The 19,394-nt window shown below is 40.0% G+C and overlaps 1 protein-coding gene across 6 annotated transcripts in view; it reads right to left on the reverse strand.

The window, feature by feature from the left end:
- OSBPL6 (oxysterol binding protein like 6) overlaps positions 1-19,394 on the reverse strand; it is a 235,393-nt gene that overhangs the window by 29,246 nt on the left and 186,753 nt on the right. For 3 of the 6 annotated variants that reach the window (XM_066279263.1, XM_066279265.1, XM_066279260.1), the window contains 3 exons: positions 19,063-19,155; positions 8,088-8,253; positions 4,563-4,696 (listed from right to left, as the gene is read on the reverse strand). In XM_066279263.1, coding sequence (XP_066135360.1) covers positions 4,563-4,696; positions 8,088-8,253; positions 19,063-19,155 — 393 coding nt within the window. Of the gene's footprint in view, positions 1-4,562; positions 4,697-8,087; positions 8,254-13,494; positions 13,570-19,062; positions 19,156-19,394 lie in introns of all 6 variants that reach the window. The other 3 variants (XM_066279266.1, XM_066279261.1, XM_066279264.1) reach the window with 3 other exon arrangements.

The raw sequence follows: 19,394 nt of genomic DNA on the forward strand, positions 1-19,394 counted from the left end.
TGAAAGCATGGATTTAATGAATAAATCAGTAGTTCTAGATGAAGTACAAGGATCATAGTCTGCTGCTCACATGTGTATGGACCCAACACCTACTGCATTTAGCACAGCTGTGCACAAGTTCCAGGCCCAGAAATCACATTAGTAAGAGTGACAAAGTATAAGGTATTGAAGACAGACTCAAGTTAAGTGGCTTTTTTTTTATTATTACAGTAATCTGGAGTGCTGACTTTAGTAGTAGTAATACTATTTGATTTTGGTGTTCAGGATTTTACATTCAATGAAACATAAAATTACAGTCATTTATAAAGGAATAGATATCACATAAAATTCTCTGTCCTACAGGCTCGAATCCAGCATCTATATACTGTCTGTTAGGTGTGAAAGTTACTTTTAAAGTTTCATGGAGGCAAAGTAACAGAATTATGTATGTCCTGTTTACATACGGATCAGGAAAGAAATATCACTTTAAAAAAAGGGATTCATTATACTGTTCAGCCTTGCAAATTATTACATGCCCAGGGAAGGTAACAATTTATGCTGAACATGTAGTAAAGAATGCTAATTTCATGTATTTTATATGCAAGGTGCCGTGTACAAGGATAATGGAATTTGCTAAGTCTGTATACTTAAAAGCTTTATTGAAAAGCAGCATTTTAATCATTAGACATATACCAAATAGGACTTATATCAAATAAAAAATGTTTTTAAAAACGTTAGAGTAGTATTAAGAGTTAAACACAGTCTCTCTCTCCTTCCATCTCCGGGGGGAGACTTGGCTTGATAACCAACCGATCATAAAATAAATACCTGGGGGTTTAACTGATGGCACTTGAGTATGGATCAAAGATGTCTTTAGGCTATTTAAAATCACACTCTAACGGGAAGGTATATTAATATAAAAACATTCAGAATAATTGTCTAATGTACTCAAGCTATTGATATTTGATATCTTGTTCAAATCTAAGTGCTATATTAAGAGGGACAATGAAAATAGAGCTGGCTGACCAACTGATGGCTCTGCCAGTGAATTGTTCCTTCTTCGATGTCTCCTTATTTGCTTTCAGTCTGTATTATTATTTGCTGCTAACTCAGATTCTGTTAACCATTTCCTTCTTGACACTATCAGAACTCTTTACCCTCAATTTTAATGGTCATTGCTGTCTAGATTCTTCAGCTGCTTTCCCTGAGTCCCCACCAAAGGATCCTCTTTCTTTCAGCCTGTCCTTTAACTATTAATGTTTGCTATGGCAGCACCACTGACCCTTTTATTCTGACTGAAAACACAATTTTCAACATCTATAACTTCAGTGACATACTGGGGTGCCCACACCTTTCTTCTAAGCTCCGAATCTACGTTATCTACTGGTAACTGCCTGTGAGGTGTCCCACGGTCACATCGGTCTCCACAAAAACCACTCACTATTTACCCATGCCAAGTCAGTTTCTCTTGTAGTCCCTCTCTTGTGGAAAGAACTGCCATCTACCCAGTTATCCAACTAGACAACCTAACAAGTGGTCTTGATTCTGTCTCCTTGTCCCCTTCCAACATTGAGTTGATCTCCAAGCCTTGCTGACTCTCCCCTCTCGGGGTCTTTGAAACCCATCTCCTGTTTCTACTAACCTGTTACTTTCTTAGTTCAGACCAGCATCATCTCAAACATCTTAAAGAGTCTCAACTAGTTTTGCCTTAATTCCATCCATCCTCCATAATGTATCAGTAATCTTTCTAATATACGTAAATATGTAGTAATATTTCCAATTCCTGAAATGATCACTTATTAGTTAAAATGAAGGTCTTCCAGTACTGATAAGATAAATCTAAACTCCTTCATCTGGTTCTTTTTTTTTTTTCTGAAGCTGGAAACGGGGAGAGACAATCAGACAGACTCCCGCATGCGCCCGACCGGGATCCACCCGGCATGCCCACCAGGGGGCGATGCTCTGCCCCTCCGGGGCGTCGCTCTGTTGCGACCAGAGCCACTCTAGCGCCTGGGGCAGAGGCCAGGGAGCCATCCCCAGTGCCCGGGCCATCTTTGCTCCAGTGGAGCCTCGCTGTGGGAGGGGAAGAGAGAGACAGAGAGGAAGGAGAGGGGGAGGGGTGGAGAAGCAGATGGGCGCTTCTCCTGTGTGCCCTGGCCGGGAATTGAACCCGGGACTTCTACACGCCAGGCCGACGCTCTACCACTGAGCCAACCGGCCAGGGCTCATCTGGTTCTTGATGAGCTGCTTCCTACCTCCTATACAAATTCTTCCTGTTCACGCTTTGTTTTAGCCATTGTGAATGAACTGTCCTTCTCTAGATAACTCTCCAGTGATCTTCTAAAGAAAAGAGTGATTCTTTAAAGAGTGGACTGACAGTAAACTTAATTGCCTACAGTGAGCTGTAAAAGAAAGACCAGCCTCCGAGGTGATGGGAGTAGATGGTCAATACGGGTAAGACTGGCCCAGTCAAAAGGTACAGACAGACACAAGAGAGTGACCACAGCCAAAATACTGTGATAATACCCAATGGCAAGCACTGAACTTTCTAGTGGATAGTGTATAACTAATTATCTTTCTAATACCAAACTGTGTTTATACCTTTTGAGGATAAAATTGAGATTCTTGGTTAAAAAAATAAATATAACAATCAACCCCAAATCTATTGAGGCTCTAAGTCTAGATGTAAATAAATGTATTTTGACAAGAAAACAATTAACCCAAAGGTGCAAAGTTGATATAATTTTGCTTTCTTTCCCTTTTCACATATTCACATCAGGCCCTGCCCTGTGAGCTGCTGGTCTCCTCAGGCCCGATTCAAGGCTCAGTTCCTCCTGATCTGTGGCTCTGCTCACAGCTCAGAGCTCTTCTGTTCTCTGAATGACCAGAGCCCTGGATTCTGCACCATCCGTGTGCCAACCTGAATGGACTACAGCATAGTCCATTTAACTGTTTCCTGATAAACACTGCTTATCTCGCAAATCAATCATGAGCTTCCTGGGAACATGGCCAGGGCTGCTTCATGCTGCTGTTCCACACCTTGCTCCATACCTCATATACGGACAGTTGAATAAAATATAATGGATAAAGAAATAAACAAATGAGTAACTTCAATTTTCTCTTCATCGTCATTTCTAATCTCATTTGATGTTCCAACCCAGATCTCTATTTATCATTCTGTCTTACCAACAAGTAAATAAAAGCAAGCAAGAAATACATTTTCTTATTTTTCTTAGTACAAGCTTAGATGATTAAGCCTGCAACAATAAATACATCTGAAGACAAACACCGCCACATGTGGCGGTGGGTGCAAGAGCGTATTTTATGTTTACAGGATGACGTTTACATAGTTATCTCACCACGAGTTTGATCTTCTGATTCATGATACTTTCCGAATAATGATTTAGAAGGTCCATTAACACATACATGACATGAAACTAGTCCAGGGAAAACCATTCATGTGCTTATAAATAAAACCCTCTGCCGACTGCCCAACAGTGACTGCTTTTAATGCTCATGCTCCTGAGTCCCTGGTTTTGCAGTAGAAGCAGCATATGCACCTTAACTGATGGTGTTTCTCTTTAACTGAACGCAGAAAGCACGGCCCAGACAACAGCACTCAATAACATGGAACTTCACACTGAAAATAAGCTGGCAGTTTAGATACATAAAACATGGCGAGATGGTTTAAGTCTGATTCCTAGGGACTAAGGGAAAGTGTTCAAGCAGGAGCTGATCCCACAGGAAACCACTTACCCAGGGTTTGCTCGCTCCTTCACTCTGATCCAAGGCACCAGGAAGTGAACAATATTTTATGTAAACACTGAGTTCTCACACAAAATCTCATAACAACACCGAATTCTCAAAGATATCTTTAAAAGCGTATTTACAGACAAAAGAAAATATTTGTTTCAGAGCCAGTATTCAGTGTAAAAGATCATAAAAATAGTTTTAAAGGATTATCAGAAATTTCAACCTTCATATACATAGGGATTTAATTAGTCTCCATAAGATAAATATAGTATATATTGAATACCATATGTGAATATATATTGAATAATTTATACTATACATATAATATATATTGAAATATGAAAGTCTAAATTGAGGGAAAAACAGAAAGAAAATCCTGAGAGTGCCAATTGAAAAAGAAAAGGGTAACAGTAATCAATAATTTTCAACAGACTGAAATGTCTTGTAAGTGGGAAAAATATTTAAGTATGGATGACTTAGTAGATTTTGCTTTAACATTGGATTGACTACATTCTTGACATTTTTAGATGTGTAAATGCATGCTTTTTAAAAAAAAACAACCAGGGACTACATTATTAATGACCATGGGCAGGCAATACAAGTATTCAATCAGCCAAATAACAATTAAATATTTCCAAGTAAGCTTGGTTAATTTTGCTCTTACCTTGACATTTAATGGAAGAAAAGAAATAAAATTTAATAGTGACACTCAGTGTCTGGGAGACTTACAGATAATTTTGTGCTCCCGATGACCAACCACCTCCACCCCCACCTTGGGTCGTAAAGGGTTGGGAATGCAGCATGAGCATGAAACACACACTCTCATTTACCTGAGACAGTGACTGTCGGAGCCGTGCCATCTGAGTGCTGTGGCCTTTATTGTGATCCTGCTCAGACACCATCTGCTTAAGCTTTTCCTTCTCTATAGCTATGCTGTTAAATGCAGACTTCAAAAGAGAATGCACTGGGTGGGGAGAAAAGTTAGAAACAAGGATCAAATACGTCCAGAAAGAATATTCAAAATTATAAACTTTTTAGCACTTTAACTCATGCACAGACGTTTTCTGGAAAGGTTATATTACATTCTAATTAAAAGTCAGCCTTAAAGGGGAAGCTATCATAATATCCATACACAAAAAACTTATGGTAATAGTAATTAATCAGAGTGAAAGTTTTAGCATTTTGTACCAGACAAGCCAACAAAGACTTGGAAGCAGCGTATCAATTCTAAATGTGAATATTTACTCTGCCATAGTTGATGAGAACATTTGAGCAGTTCTGTGTACCATGAAGACACATGCAAATCATTTAGAACTATCTAAAAATTATTTCCCAAATTGTGCACCCAAAAAAGAGCATTTTATGAGTTCTGCCAACCTAACGCAGGCAGCTGATCTAGTAAGTTCTAAGTAGTTCTCTGAGTTAGGAATTGGTTTGATTTTAAGAAAAGTACTTGCTCTGGCCAGTTGGCTCATTGGCAGAGCATTGGCCCAGCAAGTGGATGTCCCAGGTTCGAGTCCTGGTCAGGGTACATAAGAGAAGCAACCATCTACTTCTCCACTCCTTCTCCTACTCTCTTTTTCTTTTTCTCTCTCCCCCCTCCCACATCCATGGCTCAATTGGTTCGAGCACATTGGTCTGGATGCTAAGGATGGCTCCATGGCCTCTGCCTCAGGTGCTAAAAATAGCTTGTTTGCTGAGCAATGGAATAACACCAGATGGGCAAAGCACCACCCAGTAGGAGGCTTGCTGGGTGGATCCTGGTCAGGATCCATGCCAGAGTCTGTCACTCTGCCTCCCCTGCTCTCATTTAATTAAAAAAAAAAGAAGAAGAAAAAAGAAAAGAGTACTTGCATTACTTTCTTAGCCAGGAATACTTTGATGTCAGAGTACTTTGATTTAAAAGTAACAATAAAAATAGTAGCTCCCTCCTCAACTCCTGCATATTTAACAACATACATTGGTAAATTTGAGGCAGTCTTTAATTTTAAGTTACAAAATGTTGAATTTCCAACTCCTAACTTTATAATAACAGAATTTTTGTAATATGCAAGGGCTTCTAAAAGGAAAAACTGCCTTATTTTTAAAAAGGTTATTTTTAAAAGAAGTGGAAAATTTTAGCCTAAAACAAGGGCCCAAATTAAAGAGGAAATGTGGCAGGAACTCAAGGAACTCCCAATCTATTGATTAACTGCCTACATTCTCTCCACCATCAATTGAAAGGCATTCACTCGAGAGCTGGAATACCTTAATTCCACTGGCAGCTCTAAAAGCGGACTCTCAGTCATTTCAAAATCCATGATTCTTTCTAAATAGTTTGCTCAACAGTCACAGGAAAGCCCCTTTTTTTCCTAGCATAGTTGAAAGGAATATGTTGTTCCAACAGAAGCTTTAAAATTCTGTTGAAACTTGGATTTCCTGAAAGCCTCAGGATTGCAACCAAATACACAGAGCTTCCTGGCGCTGCCTTCAGAGACCTTTAAGTAGGTAGCTGCACTGTACTTAACATTTGTTATCTCATTCTACCTGCTCCTATACTCCTCCCTGAATATGAGTAAAAGTTATTGGTTTTACAGGCTGTAAATCTGTTTCATATTTATATAAACAAAATACCATTGCTCTAGTCTGATGACATAATTAGCACCCACCTAAGAAATGTAATAAAATGTACCAGGACTAAAATAGTTGGTGAAAGGGTTGACCTTGCAGAATCTCAACTGAGAACTCCACAGAAGAAAGTGGGGAGATGATTTAGCTTAACTGTCTGGAAATTATGGAATTAAAGAACTGCCCAAAGCACATCTGCACTGGCGGTCTGAGAGCACAACGTCCCGTTGACTTCAGTGTCCCCAGTGGTGTCCCCAGTGTGCTCCCCTTGTCCTCCTGAGCCACCTGGCCGGAGGGCTGGGGGGCTGGCGGAATGCGATGGGGGTGGCTGAGAAGTCTATTTAACACACACTTTTAAGAATATTTTATAACCTATTACCAGCAGACTCAAGGGAAATATATGTGATTAATTTACAGTAGGGTCTTCGTGACTGAAAACCACACAATGTATATCTTTTTCCAAGAGGTTATGCATTACAAAAGCACAATGTCTTGGAAGGTACTAACTTAAGCCAAAGGTGAATTTTAGTGGCAAAATTTTAAACACCATAGCAGTAAGGCGGTGGGGGTAATTTGGGAACTGAGGCTCTTGGTAAACAAGTACAGGACTGCTCAGTCCACCTACACGCTACTGTGGCTGATGACAACAGTTGAACTTATGCCACATGACTTACTGAAGAGGCTCCAAGGTGGGATCTATTTCCCCTCCCCCTCCAATCTGCACTGGTTTGGAAGCTTGGACCAGCAGAGTAGCTGGCCATGAACAGGAGCGCCAGCTTCCATTCCAGTCCACTCCATCGTTTTGGAGCCCAGTGCTGCCATGAAGAGGGAGAGGGACAGGGCTAGGTGCAGCCCTTCGCTGTCTAACCAACATGCCAAGCACATGGGCGAAGCCAACCTGGACCTTTCAGCCCAGCCTCCAGCGGAACAGCACTGAGCGGGCTCAGTCAAAGCCACGGGTACAGAACTGCCTGGCTGAGCAATGCCTGAACTCCTGGCCCACAAACTGGGAAGTAAAATCAATGAGTATTTTTTTTCCTTGCTAAGAATAACCCACAATTATATATTAAATGATAACTAAAAGGACACGGAATTAAAATGTTGAGCAGTGGTATCTGCTGGCCTGCCTGGGATAAAATCCTTCTTTCCTTTCCTCCTTCCCCGCTCCCCACCTGCACTCCTAATGACACTTTCTCTATTCAGGTAAAACAGAAAACCTATGATGTGTGTTGTTCCAAGAAGCAAGCTATCATATCCTACTGCATTCTGCATCTAAAACTCCAACCAGCATAGAAACCATTTAATCTTTCTCCACGGTCACCTACACAAGGATAAAGGAATAAATGGCAACCTCTCACCAAATAGCACTTCTCAAAAGGGCATGTTCCACCCTTGACGGTTAGCTCAGTTGGTTAAAAGTTTTATCCCAAAACAACAAGGTTATGAGTTTGATCCCCAGTCAGGGAACACACAGAAAGCAGCCAATGAATGAACGACTGAGTGGAACAACGAATGCTTTCCTTCCCTCTCCCCACTCTCTTCCTTCCTCTCTCTCTAAAAATCAATAATAATTAAGCCCTGGCCAAACAGCTCAGTTGGTTGGAGCGTCGCCCTGGAGTGTGGAGGTTGCTGGTTTGAATCCCCAGTCCGGGCACATACAGGAGCAGCTTGATGTTCCTGTCTCTCTGTCTCCTTGCCTCTCTCAAAAAATTAAAAATAGAAAAAGGGCAGATTCGATGTACTGTTACCTTTCTGTGCAATTAGACAAAATTCTTCTTGAAGTTTCGTATAATCTGTTGAACTTTCCAGAGGGTCAGTGAGGTGGCTAGGAGGAGTCTGGAATTCAATGTCTGCACATAGGTTGGGGTTGGAGGAGTGCAAGCGGACTGGCGACATGGTGGCACTGAAGGGGACCTGGGAGGGGAAGACACGGGTTATTAACCAACAAGACCGCACTGTGCCACGTCCTCTGACACAGAAGAGATCTCCTCTTCTTCAAAGTAACAGAGTCCTCTGCTGGCACACTCAGAAGCACTCAGTACGCCTTTAGTCTGCAGGTCGCTGGGGTGGGAAGAAGCCCCCTCTCCCACAGGGGACTGAGGACTGCCGAGGGCTCACTGGTTCTTCACTGGACAGGGCGAAAGGACCTCAGGATGACAGGATGAAAAGGAGGTAGAATCCCAGATAAGCTTCAGTTCTGAACCCACAGCTGTAGCTAAAGAATTACTGGCAGAGGACACTAAACTGTGACACGCTGGCCTTCTCTTACGGAGTCTGAGCACTCAGATCAGAGGCTTTTTACGCTCACTTCTTCCTGAGCTTACTGAACAGGTAAACATTGAAGAGGCACAGATACAGGAAAACTCCCTGGTTCCACAGCCATTAGATGAGACATAAATAAGTTTAATAGTAAATGTAATGACTTTAAGAGACCCATAATTAAATCTGACATTGATTTGAAATATGTTTGCAAATATATATCATACAAATCACTGAACTTCACCTTTGTATGTCACACACAACTCTGTTACATATATGAACATGGCTAATTAACTTGCCAAAATGAAAAAGCAATAAATAAAAAAAGTCATATTACTATAGATTTTTCCAAAAGGCTATAGGCACTTCCCTGCCCAGGCTGGATCTGGGCTAGGCTTGTGATGGGTGGAGGCACAGCACCTTGCTCTCTTCTTCTAGAATATTCTACGTGACCATTATAAATGATGTCAGTCAAACTTTCTTGGAAAATGAGAATGCCAATTCCTCTTGTAAATCAGCTTACCAGAAACCTTCCCTAATTCTTACTGCACAGATGTCCATTCAATTCTCTTCAAGAATCAGACTCTTAGACTCCTTCATAAGCTGAATTTTATATACATTGTAGCAAAATACATATCCTCTATCTAACAGGAAATATGCTATAGGAGGACGAAACCAATATCTGGTGTAGATGCAAGTAGGAACCATGTTTTTGGTTTTTTCATTTTTTAAAAATTTGCTTTAAACTTCTTTACAGGAAAAAAAGAGAGAATGAACACAAACCAGTGCACGTGCAGGGTGGACAGAGAGACAAGAGGCGGGGCTGGAGAGAACCAGACACTCGGACCCAAGCTATCATCTGTGGAGCTGGGCAAGGGTCATGGAGACTGGAGAAGGGGACTTCTGGATGGAACTGTGCCATGGTAGGAGTTACAGATCTCCGAAGATACCCAAGGCCTCCTGGGGAAGGAAGTGAGCATGAAGCTCTCTCCCTAAATTCAGCTGTGCTAAGTAGCTAATGCATGTTATCTGAATCAGTCGGTCTCTGGAGTAATCAACGTAACTATCTTGTCCTCCATGGCGACCCTGGCCACACTGGACTGGGAGATGTCAACTGCTTGCTTAGCTTATCAAGCTCAGAATTTAGAATTTCTGGCTGCCCACAGAAAAGAGAGACAGAGAGAGAGAGAGACACACACACACACACACACACACACACAATGACAGATAAGCCATTTAAGCAAATGGAGTCCTTGGGTTTAATACTTTGCTGGAATTGTGTCTAGGTAACTTTGTGAGAACAATGACTGTGTTCCTTTGGGGATGCTCATAAAGAAATGGGATTTATATGGAAGAATATTTAAAGGGAGATAAAGAAAATTCCTGACCTTAGCTAAGGTGATAATAAATCTAGAAAGAGGAGTCAGATCCTAGCCCTCTGGGAGGGACACAGAAAATCCATGGGAAGGGTGGTGAAGATTATTAGGTCATGGGGACAGACTGTACCTTGAGGAAAGAGACAGGTGAGGAAGTTTCCGGTTTAGGGATATAGTTTCCCAGCGCAAAGAACTAGAAGAACAGTAAGAAAAAAGGAGTGTGGGTGTTTGGTGATGGGGAAGGTAATGGGTTGAGGATCAAGAGAAGGGGTTTTATCTGCACTAGGGCACCTTCAACAACACTCCAAGGACTGGTGCGGCATGGGAGGGGGTCTCTTGCTTTTGTGTGTAGGGAGGTGGCGGTGAGAGCGGAGGGAGAGGCCCGTGAGGGGAGGTCATGGTGCAGTGGAGCTCAGAGGGTCAGGAAGAGTGCAGACTTGTCCCTGAGATAACGGCCTCACTGTTAAAATTTGAAACCAGATGCTCAGAAAAAAACCTAAGTTAAAAATTCATATTTTGAACATTATGAAAGTTTAAATTGGCAATTTAACCAGCAAAAATGGGTTTGTATATAACTCACAAAGAAAGAGAAGGGGATACTCCATTCAAACTGAAATCAGATAGGCCCCTGGGATATTGAAAACGAATTTTTATATGATTCCTACTGAAAATGTTTACATTGATATCTTTTTTTGTTGTTAAAAGAAGTATATGGAATGGACCATTTAATAGAAGAATTCATGAAATGAAATTGAGGCTACAAAGCAAGATGTATTAATCTATCTCTAATTGAGTATCTTTCCATTCTGGGGACTTATTCACTATTTTATTTATCAATCTAGGTATTATGAGATTAACAAATTAAAGTGGTAACTAGGTTTTCTGTCTGAGATGGATGGAGTAGGGGTTGTCTACAGCTTGCATTTCCCGCTCTCAATGTTTGCCCGTAAACCTTCAGCACTGGATTTGGCCTTTACACCCCGCTCAAGAAAGCAGCCTAAGGCTTCTGTAAAATCCTGTGCCAGGGAGGAGGCCTGATCCTGGAACATTCTGGTACCAATAAGTACAGTTTGGAATTGAAATATTTAGGAGATGCTTTTAACACCTGTCTAGAAAGAAATTAAAAGACAAATGGATTAACAGTGGAGATACTGGCACTGAGATTTAGCAATTGTAAACATGAAAAAAAAGATAACACAATAGCAGGTCTATGTGTATATGGCTTCCGGAGCCAGGAGCGAAGGTGAAAGGTCTGCTGCTGCTGCTGCTGTTCCGCATATGTGTGCTGGGGTCCTCCTGGGGGGCGCTGATTGCGTTGGGACTCAGCACCATCCCATGCTGAGGGGCAGTGATTCTTTTTCCACCCCCTATTCTGTTGTATTTGGCTGATGTTGCAACTGGACCACTTGGGTGTTGGCGCTAAGTATCAACAAGAAGAAATCTCTGAAACATCTTGGGTGCCTTATTCATCAGGAGCCAATCTCAGCTGCCCCAGGCACCCAAGTGAGCAAAAAAAAAAAAAAAAAAAAAAAAAAAAAAAAAAATGAGTGAGGGTAAAGAAAATGAGTGAGTCGGAGTCATTTGGAAGAATTATAGGTAAAAGGTACTAGCAGGATCGGACGGGCTCAGAATGTGTGCGATAACTTTAGCACTGGGAAGAGGACAGACTGGGAATTGAGGAGAATAACAGCAGTAAAAAAAAGCAGTGCGCTGAGTCACCAGCATCAGGTCACTGAGATGGGGCTGAAGGAGCTGAGGGAGCTTGCTCATGGTCCTGCCAGATGCTGCTATGCTGCGGTGTGCAGTTAAAATGATAAATCCTAGTGCGTTCAGAGTAACTCCCCCCCCGCCCCGGTTATTCCTAAATTCAATGCTAAACTTGCCAATAACTTTTCTCATTAGATGCATCTAAGTTATTCTTAACTTCTATGGTCAAAGCTACTCTGGGAGATAGGCATGAATACTTTCCTCTTTTAAAAGCTTTGTCTCTTCTGTGCTTAATATTTAAACATATAAACCCATTCTATTCAAATAGTTTCTAATCCCAGTTTTATTATATTCACAATATGTATCTGTAATTAAAAATGAACACAGTAGAAACATTCACTTTCCTACATGCCATCTTAGAAGTACATTATTTAAGGAAACATTAGTATTTTACTTTCCACACTGAGATATTATTCTCTAATAATCACTTGATTTCTTAATTTTATAAATGAAAGATTACATTTAAGAATTATTTAACTGATTATTCTTGTATCTATTGTTAGAATCCGTTACCATGTTGGTGTCATATACTTGACTCATCTGCGTTTGATACATACATAAAGTACAAATGAACTGTGAAGTCTATTTCAAAAATTTGTTCTAATATTCAGAAAATGTGAGTTTAAGAGTCAATCCTCTAATAAATCCCAAGTCCCTGGTTCATTTCATAATCAAAAGCAATTGTTTCTCAAACAATCCAGCTAAATGCCTCAATAAAAATGCAAGAGTCAGCTGCCATTCAAAGTAGAAAACCAACAATCCTCGCACCAGTGGCCATCATCTTACAATACAACCAAAACCTCTCCATATTTCCAGCAATTTGAATCTGACAATATACTCCACCACTAGCGAGAGTAAAACTATTATTAATTCAAGAATTATTATCTAATAGCCAAAAAACTAATACCCACTAATGTTATGAACTCGGTATTCTATTTTAAAAAATTGACAGGATGTCAAGATTAAACAAATATTATTATTTACTTTTATCCAGCAAAGGATTCTTGTATTTACATGGTCTACTTTATGTTTCCTATGGACAGTTCATTACTTTAAACACTAATCAATTTTAAATTTGTTATTCCTCTATTCTCTTAATATCCATTCTATTTTCTCTTAAAAAAAACACACCTCAAACAAACCTCTAGATATGAATTAAAGATCATTTAACTTTGGTGGTTTTTCTACATTATATTTTCTGATTTTCAGTTCAATATTCACTCTAGAAAACCATTTTCCTTTACTAAGTGTCACTTTTGTAGCCATTTAGAGATGACATCAAAATTCACCTTTCTTACCCTCGCATTTCTTTATTCTCAACTCTTGTTCAAATAGTCACATTGCTACAAAAAAAAGCACAATTTATGTCTGTAGTAACATGACTTTTCTTAGAAAAGCAGAAATCAGTTAGCAAAGCTTCCAGTACCAGTATTGCAAAACAAAAACAAAAAACAAACAAAAAAACTGTATTGCTTAAGGAAATCCCACACCACAAAGGCAGTGTTCAGTTGCGCAACCTTGAACTGAAATTATTTTTACACAGACAGAAGGAGGGAACCGGATTTTGTAAGTTTTCCATTGCAAATATCGATACCCGTGTCAACTCCTGCCATGCAAAGGTAGCCAGAGAACATGCGAAAGCTATGCCAAGACGCTGTCACACGCAAGTGGCACCATTAGAACAGGGGAGGTGACACTCGTACACAGTTTCTCATTGTTATCAAATGTCCGCTTGAGATTGAAATCCACTCACTGTTGTAGCCACTGCTGCCGCTAGCCTCTGCCGGCGCCGAGTTGTGCTGAACTGGCCCTTCACAGATGGCCCTTCCTGACAGTGAATGAGAGAAGGAGGGAGGAAAAAACACGGGGTGAGGCAGAGAGAGGACAGGACGTGGGAGGACGGAAGATAATCAGATAAGGGACAGGGACCGTTTTTAACTGAAGTTGACTTAACCTAAATCTTAGTATTGACAAGAGCTGTAAGGGGCATTTGGGCTGTGAGAAACGCTGATCCTTCTCACGGCAGAACACCCAAACACAGGAGTCTAACTGCTAAATATAACTCCTACCCCCAAAGGAGATGGAAAGGTATGAACTGACAAATATCTTGCGATTTCAAGGCAAAACACGTTTGCATACTGTTTTACTCATGCAATGTTATGTTATATGAAGTCAAAGGCACTCAATAAATGGAAGAAAATAAAAGAGTAAGTTCAGGAAAAAGTAATTAAATAAATCATGTGCAAAGGTTAAAACGAACGGGTTGAAACGGGAGCTTCCTGTTGGCCAAGCAAAGTTTTTTGTTTTGTTTCTTGATGGGAGGAAAAAAGTAAGGGGAAGGGATAAATAGCAGGAATCTTCAACTCCCCATTTATTTCCTTCCTACGAAGCTCTCTGGGGTTCAATGTTAGGCATGGTATTGGGATTTTCAGGTTGAAGAATTTTCTAAGAAGAGCTCCACTGCTTAAAAAAAAAATCACAATTTTCTCAGTGTGTGGAGACAATGCCTACAAAAATCAACTATGTGGCCGTTTGGCTCAGCGGTAGAGTGTTGGCCTGGCGTGCGGGGGACCCAGGTTCGATTCCCGGCCAGGGCACATAGGAGAAGCGCCCATTTGCTTCTCCACCCCCCCTCCTTCCTCTCTGTCTCTCTCTTCCCCTCCCGCAGCCGAGGCTCCACTGGAGCAAAGATGGCCTGGGCGTTGGGGATGGCTCCTTGGCCTCTGCCCCAGGCGCTAGAGTGGCTCTGGTTGCAGTGGAGCGACGCCCCAGAGGGGCAGAGCATCGCCCCTGGTGGGCGTGCTGGGTGGATCCTGGAAGGGCGCATGCAGGAGTCTGTCTGACTGTCTCTCCCCGTTTCCAGCTTCAGAAAAAAAACAAAAACAAAACAAAACAAAAAAACCCCAAAAAACCCAAAAAACAAAAATCAACTATGAAAACCTGAAAGCCTACGTTTCATTCAGTGACAGGCACCTGTGCATAAACCAGCAAAAGAGTTTCTGAGCTTTCTTTCTTTTCTGCCCTTCCTGGTGGACAGGATTAAGGGACAATGACATTTCCTTATAAGTACTCAACTCTGCCTCCATCTGACAGATCCTGACTCTCCAGGGTTGTGAGCAATAATTTCAATTCCAATAAACTGAGACACACCCAAGAGTCACAGAACAGTCCAGACAGAGAAAAAAAAGCAAGACTGCTTTAGTCTTTTAGAACAGAAAAATATTTTAAATTCTTTCTTTTATTTCCAATACTCTTTATATTTGCCAAATTACTATATATTTCTCTTCATCTTCTGAAATCCTCTGCGTATGTATGTGATGTTTATTGTACACACACATACGTACATCATTTGTTTTCCACCAAAAAACAATTGTACACAAAATCCCTGTATGTTTAATGTAGAAAAAAAGAACTGATTTTAAGCCTGCAGTATAATTTGAGCATCTGTGAGATCTAGGATAGCTACACATGAATGACATCGGGTCATTTATCTGCTGCTCCACAATTCCTACTATTCCTCATTTTCTCCAACAACTAGGGATCTAGTATTTAATTTATGCTATCACAACAATGAAAATTAGCAACTCTCTCTTTCACAACAACTTTTTAAAAATCATTCTGTTGGAAGTTCAGGGTTCGATTCTTATTCAAGGCACACAAGAGAAGTTACCATCTGCTTCTCTACTCAACCCCCTCCTTCTTCTTCTTCTTCTTCTTCTCTCTCTCTCTCTCTCTCTCTCTCTCTCTCTCTCTTTTCCCCTCCTGCAGCCATGGTTCAAACGGTTTGAGCAAAGTTGGCCTGGGGCACTGAGGATGGCTCCATGACTTCACCTCAGGCGCTAAAATAGCATGGTTGCAGAGCAACAGAGCAGTGGCCCAGAGGGACAGAGCATCATCCTTTCGTGGGCTTTCCGGGTGGATCCTGGTGAGGGTGCGTGCAGGCATCTGTCTCTCTGCCTCCCTGCCTCTCACTTAATGTAAAAAAAAAATCAGTCTGTTCTTGTCTTCTTGTACAGCATTTAAATCCCAGCCCAGCTGTTACTGTATAACGATGATATTGAGACTTATTAGAACCAGAAAATTTGAGGTTAGGGATACAGGAAGTTCTTTTTATAAAAGGTAATCTCCACAGAACTTTCTAGAACAGATGTTGCCTTCAATGAATTGCACTATGGATTCCTGAGGCTAGCTTCCCAATGACTTCTTGTAGAAATATGGCCATAACCTTCAAATTCAAACCAATAACACAGTCTAATCTATTTAAGAATACTAGTCAAACACCACTGTAACATGCTCATTTTTACTTTCCTGGGGTCAATTTTTAAAATAATGTGTTTTATAATTATTTCAAAATGAAAATTGCTACAGAATGCTGAATGAAAAATTCAGTGTAAGCACTACCACCATCAACAGCAATAACAGTAAGCACCACTACCACCACCAGACAGTCTAGGTTCATTCACAAATGGCTCATATACTTAAAGCTACAAACAACAGAGGTGACGAAAAATGAGCCATTCACTAAAAAAGCCTCTCAATTTGGCTGCAACAATGGCCATCAAAGAAAGTGATTTAACTACTGAGATGATTATGGGCTCAAAACAAGTACACATGTGGTACCATCAGATGGAAATCTCATCGTCAAGAAACATGTAAAACAAGAAGGAACATCCTGTACATTAGGGTGGGAGAAGGTGGTGGTTAATCCACTACAGTAAAAATAAATGTTACGTCTTTCTGTAGGTAAAATACTAATGAGTAATGGCATTTATATTGGTCATAGTCATTCCTGGCTGATTCTATGGTTCGTTGGCCTAAAGGACCCTGGAAAGCCTGTTTGTTTCAGTAAGCAGAAAAGGTCCAGGCATGGACCAAATACTGCAGCATCCACGCACCACACCTTCTGCTTTACCAGCCAGTCCCTGTGGAAGTGGGGCTTCTCTGGGAATGAGTAACGCCTTACTGCTAGCCCCAACTCTATTTCCATTTGGAGGTGTAACTAAATCTCCTACTTTTGAAAGTGTCAAGTTTTCTTTGAGTGTGGGGATGAGCTGATTTCAATTTCCCTCAAAAATAATCAAACCAGAATCACAAGGGCTATTTTGCTACTCTTTTGGAAAAACAAAAACGAAGTAAAACAGCATCAATAAAAACTTAAAGACAAGCCACCCAAAACTGTTACAGAAGAATGAAGAATATTTTCCTGCTTTTCGAAAAAATCTTCATAAACTTTCTGCACATTGGAAAGCGCAGCCTGTGAATATGTAAGCTATTCAGAATTGCACTCTCTTTCCTTCAGAAAAACAGCGATGGGACTATGGTGGCCTCGTGGCCACAGTAGGGTGGCCAGGCGCATTGCACTCAGACTCGGTGAGAACCACTCTATTCAAGACAACAGCTGTGATTAGAATCTATTCAATGGCAAATCTTATAAAAACAAGACTGAAATAATATCTAATCTCAAATATATACATATATACATATATATACACATGTTTTTTCTTTAATGCTGACCTTTCTCAATAATAATTTTTTTAAAACGGTTCTTTTTTCCTGGCTATAATAACCATAGATACCATGCTTTTTAAAAAACAGCAACAAAACTAGAGAATCGTGTGGTCAAAACAAATGAAACTGCCAAAAGCAATTTTAGGTAATTTTCTTGTGAGGTCATTTGGCACATTTGTCTCTGCGGTATTAATTTTCTGAATTGAGGGGGAAACAGACAAAAACACATCAAACAAAAGAACACAAAACACTGTGTTCATAGAATGTAGACATTAAGAATAAAACATGGATTTTTTAGTGCTTTGAAAACTTATTTTCAAATACATCAGATTAGCAAGAGAATGAATAAAGAGTTTGTTATTTATACATTCAGAATTATGGCACAAAAAATGTTACTGATACAGACAGAATTAAAGAAGAATTTTGTTATTCAGAAGACATTGCAGAAATCTAAAAAGCAGTTCCCTTTACCTTTGTATTAGAACATAAATTGATTTATAGTGCAATAAAAAGAAAAGCAAACTTAAAAGTCTCATTTTGATTGTGCAGGGCAAGAGTCCTTTATAATACATAGCTATCATTGTAGAAGTACAGCTTCTAGTTTGAAAATCTAAAAATGATTTGATTTACAGCATAAGGATTTAGGCATTCATCGTATTTAGTAGCAATGCAATAAAATTACAAAATAGGACCTTATTTAAAATTATTCATTTTGGCCCTGGCTAGTTGGCTCAGTGGTAGAGTGTTGGCCCGGTGTGTGGATGTTCTAGGTTTGATTCCTGGCCAGGGCACACAGGACAAGTGAACATCTGCTTCTCCACTCCTCCCTTCTCCCCCTTCTCTCTCACTCTTCTTTTCCCACAGCCATGGCTTGGTTCAAGAGCATCAGCCCTGGGTGCAGGGGATGGCTCCATGGAGCCTCTACCTCAGGTGCTAAAAATAGCTAGGTTGCAAACATGGCCCCAGATGGGCAGACCATCAGCCCTAAATGAGGATCACCAGGTGGACCAGAGTCTGGGTGCATGCGGGAATTCTGTCTCTCTATCTTCCCTCCTCTCACTTGGAAAATAAAATAAAATAAATAAAATAAAATAACTCATTTCAAACAAATGAATTATTAAAAATAAATTTAAAGTAAATTTATCATGAGCCATTAGACTTTAGTTCAGATTTTAAAAGTGATTGTTGAAGGCCAAATATAATATCTATTTTTGTAGAATCATGAAAGTTTGGAATTGAAAAAGAATTCAGAGATCATTACGTTAACTCATTTACCTTATCTTGGAGCAAACAGAAGCCCAGAAAAAAATGAGAAAAATGCATGAAATTATACCGCCAGGAAATCACAGTGATTAGGCTAGATCCCAGGTTTGCTGATTTCCAATCTATTGCAGCCCTCATTCTTTTACTGACAGATGAAAATTTGGATAAAGCTGGCTCTTTTAAGATCTAGCATATAAAAATTAATGTTCATTGCAAATCATTGGATCTTTAGGTGAAATTTTTAAGGTGATTTTTTGTTTAAAATATAGTTTAATGGTTCTAAGGTCATAACTGAGAATTAAAATGCCACTTTGCAGCCATATTAAATAATCTTTACCCTTTTAAAAATTCTTATTACTTAGATCAGAGTAAAAAGAATAGATTTCCCTTTAGTTATCATAGATAATATATGTAACTTAATCTGAAAAGCACTGGCTTTAAAGCAGTTAAGCTGCTGTAAACTTCTTAACTTCCATGAGCTGATATGTAAACACTATACAAAGTATGTAAAAATATGAATGAATGAAAAGTAAAAAAGTAAAGTCTGTACCTGCAGTTGTATTTTTGTATCTTTGCTGACACTTTTTGTTCTCCATCTTCTTGTGACCCGCTTGTCTTTCTTTGAAATATCTACACAGTTAGCCTACATTGCACAAATAGTTAAAAGCAACAAGGTATTATTAAGTTTATACAAAGTATTATTAAGTTCACACAGGGCATAGACAGAGAGAGCATAGCAAGTTAGTCAAGACTGGTTGTTAGACACCTAAAGCAAACCAGCCAGGAAAGGAAGGGATTATGTGATGCATAGTGGACATTAAAAGCAAAGACAAGAACTTAATCATAAAATATACTTTTTCTGCTATACAAAATGAAAAGAGG

This window comes from Saccopteryx bilineata, chromosome 5, assembly GCF_036850765.1.
Source record: "Saccopteryx bilineata isolate mSacBil1 chromosome 5, mSacBil1_pri_phased_curated, whole genome shotgun sequence".
Classification (NCBI taxonomy): domain Eukaryota; kingdom Metazoa; phylum Chordata; class Mammalia; order Chiroptera; family Emballonuridae; genus Saccopteryx; species Saccopteryx bilineata.